Source organism: Carlito syrichta, unplaced genomic scaffold (genome assembly GCF_000164805.1).
Source record: "Carlito syrichta isolate Samal-C Ts95f unplaced genomic scaffold, Tarsius_syrichta-2.0.1 Scaffold308888, whole genome shotgun sequence".
Lineage (NCBI taxonomy): Eukaryota > Metazoa > Chordata > Mammalia > Primates > Tarsiidae > Carlito > Carlito syrichta.
This window is the reverse complement of record NW_007252984.1, coordinates 571,449-583,193: the sequence shown is the minus strand read 5'-3', so window position 1 is coordinate 583,193 and position 11,745 is coordinate 571,449. Positions and strand designations below refer to the sequence as shown.

Below are 11,745 nucleotides of genomic sequence, written 5' to 3'. Positions count from 1 at the left end.
TTTTTTTTTTTTAGTTAGAGTCTCACTCTGTCACCCAGGCTGGAGTACAGTGGCACGCTCCTGGCCGCTACAGCCTCGGCCTGCTGGGCTCCAGCGATCCTTCCGCCTCAGCCTTCCAAGTGGCTGGAACTACAGGCGTGCGCTACGACGCCCGGCTGATTTTTTGATTTATTGTAGAGATGAGGTCTCGCTGCCCAGGTGGGTCTCGAACCCACGGGCTCAGGCAATCCACTCACCTCAGCCTCCCAAAGGCGCGGGATTACAGGCTGAGCCACCGAGCCTGGCTTGGTATAATTATTAATAGCACCCATATCACTCTCAAAATTGTCTTCTTCAGATTTTTATTTGCTCTGGATCTGGAGGTTGCTATAAACTGGGGTTCTCATGGTCGATTTTCTTTTTTTTTTGAGTTGGAGTCTCACTCGGTCGCCCAGACTGGAGTGCAGTGGTCGCTCCCGGCCACCACAGCCTCAACCTACTGTGCTCCGGCGATCCTTCCGCCTCAGCTTTCCAAGTAGCCGGAATTACAGTCGTGCGCTACCACACAGGGCTAATTTTTTTGATTTATTGTAGAGATGAGGTCTCACCAAGTTGCCCAGGCGGGTCTTGAACCCGTGGGCTCAGGCAATCCACTCACCACGGCCTCCCAAAGCGTAGGATTACAGGCTGAGCCACTGAGCCCTGCCTCATGGTTGATTTTCTTGGACAGGAAGTGGTACTGTCTTACATGAGGGAAAGGCCTCCCCAGCAAATTCTTTGTAAGATTATGAGTTTTAACCAGGCTCGGTGGCTCAGCCTGTAATCCCACGCTTTGGGAGGCCAACGTGAGTGGATTGCCTGAGCCCAGGGGTTCGAGTCCAGCCTGGGCAACTTGGTGAGACCTCGTCTCTACAATAAATAAAATATTAGCCGGGTGTTGTAGTGTGGGTAGTTCCGGGTACATGGAATGCTGAGGCGAAAGGATCGCTGGAGTCCAGCAGGTTCATACTGGGGTGGCCATGATTGTGCCACTGCACTCGAGCCTGGGCGACAGAGTGAGACTCCAACTTAAAAAAAACAAAGAAATGCTACAAGGAAGCAAAAGAGCATTTGAGAAGGAGAAATGAAGAAATTAAAGCTAAAACCAGCTGTGCTCGGTGGCTCAGCCTGTAATCCCGCACCTTTGGGAGGCTGAGGTGAGTGGATTGCCTGAGCCCGCGGGTTTGAGACCAGCCTGGGCTATTTGGCAAGACCTCATCTCTGCAATAAATCAAAAAATTAACTGGGCGTGGTAGCGTGCGCCTGTAGTTCCGGCTATTTGGAAGGCTGAGGCAGAAGGATCACCTGAGCCCAGCAGGTCGACACTGGGGTGGCCGTGAGCGTGCCACTGTACTCTAGCCTGGGCAACAGAGTGAGACTCCAAGTCAAAAAAAAAAAAAAAAAAAAAAAGCTGAAACCTGAGAAGCTGAGGCAAAGATGCTATCTCTCGAGTTTTATGTGCAACACCAGGAGATGGGAGATGTCACTTACAATGACATTCATCCTGGAAACTTTCTTCACTCTAGGTAGGGCTCTAGTAAACTGGGCCTTTTGAATCCTCTGGCTTTGTTGTTGTGGTTGTGGTTTTGAGTCTTAGTCTTACTTTGTCGCCTAGGCTGGAGTGCAGTGGCACGATCATGCTTATTGCAGCCTCAGCCTGCTGGGCTCAGGCAATCCTTCCACCTCAGCCTTCCAAGTATTTGGGACTATAGGTGTGTACCTACATGCCTGGCTAACTTTTTTTATTTTTGGTAAAGATGAGGTCTCACCCTGGGTTCAGGCAATCCTCTTGCCTCCACCACACAAAATGCTGGGATTACAGGAGTGAGTTTTTATCTTCATTTTTTGGTTACAACATCAGAGGAGCTGCTCTCCTGTTTTCCCAGCTGTTTCATAGTGATAGTGAGGAACGCCCAAATAGCATAGACCAAGGGCAAGAAATCAGTTCAAGCATTTATAGAGTGGGTTAATTTTGCTGGGATTAGCACCCAGTTTACTACCCTCTAAGATACCTGACTTGACACCTGGCCTGACCAGTTTCACCCTTTCCCGCTGAGCTTACTAAATTCAATGCAGTGAAACCAAGAGCTCAACAGATAGAGGTGATTGCAGCAAGAGGCTATGCTCTAGCCAAGGCACTTGATCTCCCTCTGACCAGCACGATGACTCACATTCATAATCCCAGCAGTTTGGTAGACTGAGACAGGAGGATTGCTTGAGCACAGGAGTTCAAGATCAGCTAGCCAACATAGTGAGACCTTATCTCTACAAAAAAAAAAAAAAAAAAATTAGCCAGGCATGGTGGTATGCGCCTGTAGTACCAGCTACTTGGGAGTCTGAGGTGGGAGGATTGTCTGAGCCCAGAAATTGAGGCTGTGGTGAGCCATGATCATGCCACTGCACTTCAGCCTGGGCAACAAAGTGAGACTCTGACTCAAAAAAAATAAAAAATAAGAAAAATAAGCTTGATCCCCCTGAACCTCAGTTTATTTACCTGTAAAAAGGCAATAATAATAATAGCTGCCCTGCCTTCCTCACAGGCTTGCAATGTGGATCAAATGAACTACTATAGATGACTAAAAGTGGAAGCTACAAAAGAATTTTACTTATAAGAGGAAGGAAGGGCCTAGTGAGGTTTCTGGATCCTCTAAAATGGAATAAAGATGGGTAGAGCATCTGCTTTTTTCTCTTTTATGCACCTTTGGTGGTTTTTTCCCTGAGGAACTGGTCCCCCCCACCCATATGTGAATTCATTCCCTGCTGCTGAGCTTACCATGAGATGTGCCTCCTGATGGAGTCTGGAGGCCGTTCTCAGGGGGAACAAGCTACAGGCTGTGGAAAGGAGTCCTGACAGAGAGGGATGGGAATGTGAATGTTCGCCCACGCGAGGGTGCCCTGCAGCCTGTGGGCCATCTTCATCCAGAGAGATCAAAGGCCCGGGTGCAGATGACTGCAGGTGACTCATGGCATGGCACTGCCAAGTGACTCTGTTTTCCTTGCAGGTCTGGACCCTGCAGGCCCTTTATTCAGCAGGAAACCTCCCCAGGACAGATTAGATTCTGGTGATGCGCAGTTCGTTGACGTCATCCATTCCGACATTGATGGTAATATTCCTGTCTTTGTGGCCAGACTCTCCCAAAGAGTCTCTCCCCCGGGCCGGGGGGAGATCGTCATGTAGGGGCAGATACGGTTCCTCTAGATTCCCACTCTTCCTGCCGGGCAGGGTTCCAGATCTACATTGAAGGGAAGCTGGTTTAATGCATGCCCCCAGGACCTTGTGCTTTCCCATCGTGCCCAGTCAAAGACAGGCTCAATTGCACAACATGTAGACAGATGTTTTTCTATGTGCAATTGGGTTTGGATGTGTGATTTCCTGGTTCTGCTGGTTTTTTCTCGTTAGTTCTTTAAGCTGAAAGATATGTTCAGGTGTAGTGTCTTTCCACACATAGTGACTCTGACCCACCATTGCTCTCTGGTTCTCTGTGGGTCTTCCTGGCCATTTCGGTCTTTCATGGTACTGGGATCATATCAGACTGGATACATGTCATGTGGCTTTGGATGATGTTCAAGGGAGGGTGTCTATATCTAGCTGTCTGGGAGAAGAGCTGGAGTAGGAACTTGGGGAGGATGAGGGAAGAGAGCAGAGCGGTCATTTAATAATATGTCCTCTGTGTGACACAACCACCTAAAAAGCCCTTGGCCACCTTGTTCATGGGCATGCTGGTGTGGTATTCAGAAATTGCCCTGGAAGAAATGTCTCTTTGTGAAGTAGCTGCATTCTCTTTTTTTTTTGAGTTGGAGTCTCACTCTGTCACCCAGACTGGAGTGCAGTCGCTGCTCCCGGCCACTACAGCTTCGACCTGCTGGGCTCCAGCGATCCTTCTGCCTCAGCCTTCTGAGTAGCCAGAATTACAGGCACGCGCTGCCACGCCCGGCTAATTTTTTGATTTATTGTAGAGATGAGGTCTTGCTGCCCAGGCGGGTCTCGAACCTGCGAGCTCATGCAATCCACTCACCTCAGCCTCCCAAAGCGTGGGATTACAGGCTGGGCCACCGAGCCCAGCTAGGTAGCTGCATTCTTACTATGGAGTTTGCAAAGTATTTCCTTGGTTAAGTGCAGTACTTCAATTATATTTTAATATTTAATTTGATGGAATAGAACCATTTATTTTTTATTTCTGAAAAGTGAATTCTGAAGGAAAGAGTATTGTTTTGCAGTCAGGCAGAAGTGAATTCAAATCCCAGGTTTTGCTATTTTTAATGATGTCCTGTTAATTCCTTAAGTCCTCTGTATCTTTATCTAAAGTTATTTCATCTGAATTTACCAATGGCTACTTTGCAGACATTGTGAAAATTAGAAGAAAAGTGTGTAAAACACCTATTAATATGCCCATGGACACATGTAGCTTCTCAATATGTAACTACTGCTATTATTACTATGATACTCTACATATATACATATGCATATATGTGTATATGTATACATATGTTAAAAATTGTTCAACCAAACATTTTACCAATTATTTTGGGGTTACATAAAGACAATAAGCACTTATAAACCGGTGTACATTTTTAGATCCTCATTTTCTAGAAAGGTTTCCAATCTGTTTACCATCCTGGATCCCAAATATTTAAAGATTACCCAATGCAAGTAGGGGCTCAGGAAACACCTGGCTATTAAAAGATTCTAGTCAAATGTAAAGAAGAAATGTATCGGCTAGGCACGGTGGCTCACGCTTATAATCCTAGCACTTTGGGAGGCCGAGGTGAGAGGATTGCCTGAGCCCACGGGTTTGAGACCAGCCTGGGCAACTTGGCGAGACCTTATCTCTATAATAAATCAAAAAATTAACTGGGTATGATGGCGCACACCTATAGTTCCAGCTACGTGGAAGGCTGAGGCAGAAGGATCGCCTGAACCCATCAGGTCGAGGCTGCAGTGGCTGTGAATGTGCCACTGCTCTCCACTCTGGATTGGGTGACAGAGTGAGATTCCAACTCAAAAAAAAAAAAAAAAAAAAAAGAAGAAGAAGAAGAAAGGTATCATGTAATTAGCCCTGCAGTGAATGAATGACTAAACTTCCTGTGTCTTTACATATATTGGAAGTAAATTCCACCACCCCTTCACAGTCATCTAGTTGAAAAATCACTGCTTTCTGACTAGCTGGGAAACTTTGGGCAAAACATTATATTAGCAATAATGCTACTAACAATAGTAATATAATCCCTGCCTATAATGAGATGTGAAAAATTCAAAGCAAGCCCGGCTTGGTGGCTCAGCCTGTAATCCCGCGCCTTTGGGAGGCTGAGGTGAGTGGATTGCCTGAGCCCGCAGGTTCGTGACCCACCTGGGCAACTTAGCGATACCTCATCTCTACAATAAATCAAAAATCAGCCGGGCGTGGTAGCGTGCGCCTGTAGTTCCAGCTACTTGGAAGGCTGAGGCGGAAGGATCGCCAGAGCCCGGCAGGTTGAGGCTGCGGTGGCCGGGAGCGGCCACTGCACTCTAGTCTGGGTGACAGAGTGAGACTCCAACTCAAAAAAAAAAAAAAAAAAAATTCAAAGCAATATAAAAACATAGTGTGCTCTCACAACACAAAGATGGTGAGCTTGGTCCCTATATGAAGATGACATGCAAATTTGTGAAGGGTTCTATTGAAAAACAAACAAAAAAGATAAAGCATAATATGTTCTCTTTTAGCACTGGGCTATAGGGAACCATTAGGAAACATAGACTTTTATCCAAATGGCGGATTGGATCAACCTGGTTGTCCCAAGACAATATTTGGAGGTAAGTGCAGATACTTTATATTTTGTAAAATAGTGTTTTGAAAAAGCCATATTTAAAAAACATTATATTATTCTATGTGAAATAGCTTTTAATGGAAAGTTCCTGAGAAGATAGAAGTGGTATAAATATAAATTATAAGTTGTAATTCAAATACACTACTTTAAAAAACTGTAACCATATGATTAAAAGCTATTATGGATTATTTCTCTGTCTTGAAAAAGTGTGTCTTTCACCTAGAAATTTTACACCTAGAAATCTTTCTTAGAGAAATAATAGAAAATGTAGACAAGAATTAGAGTGCAAAGCTCTCCAACACAGCATTATTTATGATAGTTAAGGTTTTAAAAATAATCTAAATGTCTAACAGAAAAATTATTAAATGAGTTATGGTACACCCATACAAAGGTATATAATAGTTCAAAATCAGATATTTGGAGATTCATGAAAATTCTTACAACATGATGCTAGGTGAAAAAGACACAAAGCTATACAATATGACCCCAATATATATTTTTAAATGTGTATTTGTAGATTTGTAAGTATGGGAAAAAAAGACTAAAAGTAAATGTTCCAAATAATCATTAGTGGTCATCTCTTGATATTGAACTTTCAGGTGTTTTGCATCGTTATTTCCTATTATTTTGTATTTTCCAAATAAGCTTCTATGAGCAAAGTAGACCCTGGAGAAAGGGGAAGTGATTCCAGCACCCAGGGCCTCTCCAAACCACTGGCTCACAACCATACTCCCCTTGTCATGGGGAGTATCCCCTTGTCATGTTTCCTATCCGAGTCCTTACCCCACCGGTCACCCATTTTTGGACCCCATTCCCTTTTTTGAATGACTTCGGCATCTGACCCACCAATCTTCTGATGACCTCTGTGCTGCAGTTCTCCACCAGCTTTGGTTCTTCCACCCCCATCTCTGTGCCACATCAGTCTCCTGGCTCACCATCACCCCGCATGGCCCCTGCCAAGAATTAGCTTGAGGCTTGTCCCCACCTCTCCTTGCTCATTCATGACTTCTAGTGCCACTTCCCCATCATTCGGTCCCTCTCACTTTACCCTTGTAGCAGTAACGGGACCTTTGCCACGTGCCTGCTATCATGAATACTTTGTGCATCCCATTCTTAGGTTTGGTCATGTCAGTTCCACTTTGCTTGGGAACATTGCTGGAGAAGTCATGAAGCCTTGCTGACTGGATACAAGGTCCAGGCAAACTTTCTAACTTCTCCCTGGCCCACAGTAATGCCAAAGAATCTTCTTATCAGCCTCTTGCTGACTCCCTATGGCTATTCCTCATGCTTCTGTTCCAACTATCTCCCACCTACAAACTCTTACCTCTTACAGGTAAGCTAGATTTAACTTTTCTACCTAGATAATAATCTTATATTATTCTATGTGGAGTAGTTTTTAATGGAAAGTTTCTGAGAAGATAGAGGTCCTAAGAGGGCTATTTTATCTATCCTCATCTTAGTTTACAAGAATGTAAAGACTCATTCATGTTCGCTCCCCCATCCTCTCTCAAAGCTATCTCCTCTGCTTGTGGTCTTCTGCTGGAAACTTCTAGGGAATCTCCTTTTCACTGACAAACCCATCAAATGGAGTCTTCATTTCTGCTTCCATCTCCTCACTGTCCATCATGTCAACCCTCACTTCTATAGTTGCGACCCATACCACTTTCTTGAAGATGATTTCTTCAAGTTCACCAGCTGCCTCTCAAGTACCAGATAGCTGGGCCCAGGGTCCTTTTCACTTCATCCGTCTTCCAGAAGCCTTCAGCTGCAGGTTCCGTTAAGCCTGACCTTCTTATAATGCTGCCCTTGCTTGTCTCCTGTGACATCAGGCGATCTTCTCTGACTAGGCTCTCAATGGCCCCTCCTCCTTCAAGGGCCCTCTAAATGTCACTACCCCTCAGGCTGAGTCACAGGTCTTGTCTTTTCTCCTTACATTCCCTATTTTCTTAAACATTGCATCCATTTCCTTCCCTTCTTCCTTCCTTCCTTCCTTTTGTTCTCTGCCCTCCCTCCCTCCTTCCTCCCTTTCCTCCTTCTTGTTTTTTTTTTTTTTTTTTAGAAAGCAGGATTTATTAAGAGGACAGAAAAACTCTCACACAGTGGGAGGGACCCGAGGAGGTTACCCTCTTCTTGCTTTTTGAGACAGGGTTCGTTTGGTCACCCAGGCTGGAGCACAGTGATGCGATCATAGCTCACTGTAACCTGAACACCTGGGCTCAAGCTCAGCTGATCCTGGTTCCTTGCCCCTCTATATGGTGGTGATCATCTCAGGCTCAGGGTGCAAAGGCCTTTCACACAACACACCTGCCCATGGACTTCTGCTAAGATACAAGATGAATTCATCCTGTGGTCCAGTTAATGTGTTTCTAAGAACTGCTGCTTCTTCATATACCTCAGATGTAGTCCTTGATTAAGATTCAAGGTTGTAGCCGGGCTCGGTGGCTCAGCCTGTAATCCCGGGCCTTTGGGAGGCTGAGGTGAGTGGATTGCCTGAGCCCGCGGGTTCGAGACCCGCCTGGGCAACGAGACCTCATCTCTACAATAAGTCAAAAAAATCAGCCGGGCGTGGTAGCGCATGCCTGTAATTCCGGCTACTCGGAAGGCTGAGGCGGAAGGATCGCCGGAGCCCAGCAGGTCGAGGCTGCGGTGGCCAGGAGCGGCCACTGCACTCCAGTCTGGGCAGCCGAGTGAGACTCCAACTCAGAAAAAAAAAAAAATTCAAGGTTGTGGGTTATCTCCCCCACCACTGCCCCCCCTCCACACATACTTTCATCATCTTCCATTCAGCAGCATAGCAGTGGTTCTCAAGTTTTAGCACGTATCAGAATCATGTGGCAGTCTTGGTAGGAAGCAGATTTTGACACCACCCGCCACCCCTACTCCCACGCCCCCTCAGGGATGTGGCACAATAATTTGCAAATTCTTACTTTTTTGTGGTTTTTTTTTTTGTTTTTGTTTCTGTTTTTTTTTTTAATTTTGTTGGAGTCTCACTCTGTCACCCAGGCTGGAGTATAGTGGCACGCTCACGGCCATCACAGCCTCGACCTACCAGGCTCAGGCAATCCTTCCGCCTCAGTCTTTCAAGTAGTTGGAACTACAGACATGTGCCACCATGCCCGGCTAATTTTTTGATGTATTGTAGACATGAGGTCTCACCAAGTTGCTCAGGCTGGTCTCGAACCCTTGTGCTCAGGCAGTTTTCTCACCTCAGCTTCACAAAGTGCTGGCAATATAGGTGTGAGCTACTGCACCCGGCTTTTTGTTTGTTTTTTTGAGTAGGGGGGGATCTCACTCTGTTGCCAGGCTGGCACCATCCCGCCTCATCCTCCAGAGTAGTTTGGGACTACAGGTGCATGCCACCATGCCTGGGTAATTTTTTGACATTTTGCAGAGATGAGATTTTACCATGTTCCTCATGACATGTTGGTCTCGAACTCCTGGGCTCAAGCAATTCTTTCAACTCGGCCTCCCTAGGTGCTAGGATTACAGGTATGAGCCACATGTATGGCCAATTCTTGCATTCTTTTTTTTTTCTTTTTGAGTAGGAGTCTCACTCTGTCACCCGGGCTGAAGTGCAGTGGCATGCTCATGGCCACCACAGTTTCGACCTGCTGGGCTCAGATTAACCTTCTGCCTCTGCCTTCCAAGTAGTTGAAACCATAGGCATGTGCCACGATACCTGGCTAATTTTTTTGATTTATTGTAGAGATGAAATCTCGCCAAGTTGCCCAGTCTGGTCTCGAACCCCTGATCCAGGCAATCTTCTCCACTCTGCCTCCCAAAGTGCTGGGATTACAGGCGTGAACCACTGAGCCTGGCCAATTCTTGCATTTCTAATGAGTGCCCAAGTTCTCAGGTGATGCTAAATGCTACTGGTCTGGCGACAGTATTTTAAGAACTCCAGTAGTAAGGCGACAAATAGTACAGGCTTTGGAGCCATGCAGACCTGGGTTTCAAACCTCTACTTTGTCACTTATTTATTTATTTTTGAGTTGGAGTCTCACTCAGTCGCCCAGACTGGAGTGCAGTGGCTGCTCCCGGCCACCACAGCCTCGACCTGCTGGGCTCCGGCGATCCTTCCGCCTCAAGCCTTCCAAGTAGCTGGAACTACAGGCGCACACTACCATGCCTGGCTAATTTTTTGATTTATTGTAGAGATGAGGTCTCGCCAAGTTGCCTGGGTGGGTCTCGAACCCGCGGGCTCAGGCAATACACTCACCTCAGCCTCCCAAAGCGCTGGGATTACAGGCTGAGCCACCAAGCCCAGCTTACTTTGTCACTTATTAACAGAGCACCTCAGGTTTTCTGTGTCCCCGTTTTCTTTTCTCATAAAATGAGGCTAATACTATCTGCGTTGCAAGACTGCGAGGGTTAGCAGTCTGTTATACAAAATACCTGGTACAAAGAATGTTGTCACTCACAATAGTGTTTCTGATTGGTCTAGTTCAGTAGTTATAAAATTTATAGATTTCTAGTTTTAAAAACTTGAAAACAAATTTGGGATACTTAATTTGCTAAGTAAGGAAAATTTTTTAAATCATAAAAATAGACTGGGGTGGTGCTTCATGCCTGTAATCCCAGCACTTTGGGAGTCTGGTGGGAGCATTGCTTGTGCCCAGGAATTCGAGACCAGACTATGCAACAAAAAAAATTTTAAAAATTAGCCGGGTGTGGTGGCATGTGCTTGTAGTTCCATTACTTGGGAGGCTGAGGCGGAAGCATCACCTGAGTCCAGGAAGTCAAGACTGCAGTGAGCCATGACTGTGCCACAGCACTCCAGCCTGGGTAACAGAGTGAATCCCTATCTCAAAAAAATAAAATAAAATAAATAAAAATAAATAAACCACAAAATATATCTCTCTCTCATCACCATCATTTCATAAAATAAAGAACATTTTAGCACATACACACAAAAGAAAGAGCATAAACCTAGAATAGGCAGAACTTTCTATTGAATACATTTACTTAGTGAAATACTATTTCATCTGTGTTTTTCCCACTTTGCTTGGACCAGTCAAAGCATTACCATAGACCAGCACCAGTCCAGACGTGGCTTTTGTGAACTACTGAATTGTGAACCACTGTATTGTCCAATGACTCCTAGTGTCTAGCAATTGTTCCTCATACCTCCCTTGGTTGCCTGCCTGGTCTTTGTGCGGTGCCAAACCCAGTTGCTTTTGATGTGAATGAAAAATGTGGCCATAATCAGAACCACTCTCTTGCTCTTGTCTTTTGGAAGTCGTTGGGATCACTAGTGTTGAACAATAATAGACCAAGGAAGCTCCTAATAACCAGACTTCTAGCTAAAGCATTGAGCAGAAATAAAGCAGAGGGTTTCAACAAACAGCAGAACACATTAAAGGTTGCTTTTATTCATGCAACCAACAAATAATCATTAGTAATCTGCTATGTGCCTGGGTCTGTTCTAGGATGTGAAGTTATAGCAGTGAACAAAATAGACGAAGTCTCTATTTCGGGAGCAGCAAAGTCATTTTAGTGAAGATAGAAGATAGTACTTGATTAGATCTAATGGTGATATCAACAGTGAAAGATTGGTTCTTTAAATGTCACAAAGCTAGGGAGTAGGTGAAATAAGAATAGAGGAATCTTGATAATTGCTGGAGTGGGGATGACATATGCAGGAGGGTTCTTTGTATCATTCTCTCAGCTTTATGCCGATTTAAAATTTCCCAAAATAAATGAGCAGATTGGTCAGAGAGGCACATGATTGAAGCTAGTTGTTTGTGTTTTTCTTTTTATTTATTTATTTATTATTTATTATTTTTTTGAGTTGGAGTCTCACTCTGTCACCCACACTGGAGTGCAGTGGCCGCTCCCGGCCTCTGCAGCCTCGACCTGCTGGGCTCCGGCGATCCTTCCGCCTCAGCCTTCCGGGTAGCTGGAACTACAGGCGCGCGCCTG

The 11,745-nt window shown here is 45.3% G+C and overlaps 1 protein-coding gene across 2 annotated transcripts in view; it reads left to right on the top strand.

Moving 5' to 3' along the window:
• Positions 1 to 11,745, top strand: part of LIPH (lipase H) — a 48,747-nt gene that overhangs the window by 21,424 nt on the left and 15,578 nt on the right. Inside the window, exons 4-5 of one of the 2 annotated variants that reach the window (XM_008066342.2) lie at positions 3,021 to 3,122; positions 5,720 to 5,809. In XM_008066342.2, the coding sequence (XP_008064533.1) occupies positions 3,021 to 3,122; positions 5,720 to 5,809 (192 nt within the window). The remainder of the gene's footprint in view (positions 1 to 3,020; positions 3,123 to 5,719; positions 5,810 to 11,745) is intronic. The other variant, XM_008066343.2, reaches the window with a different exon arrangement.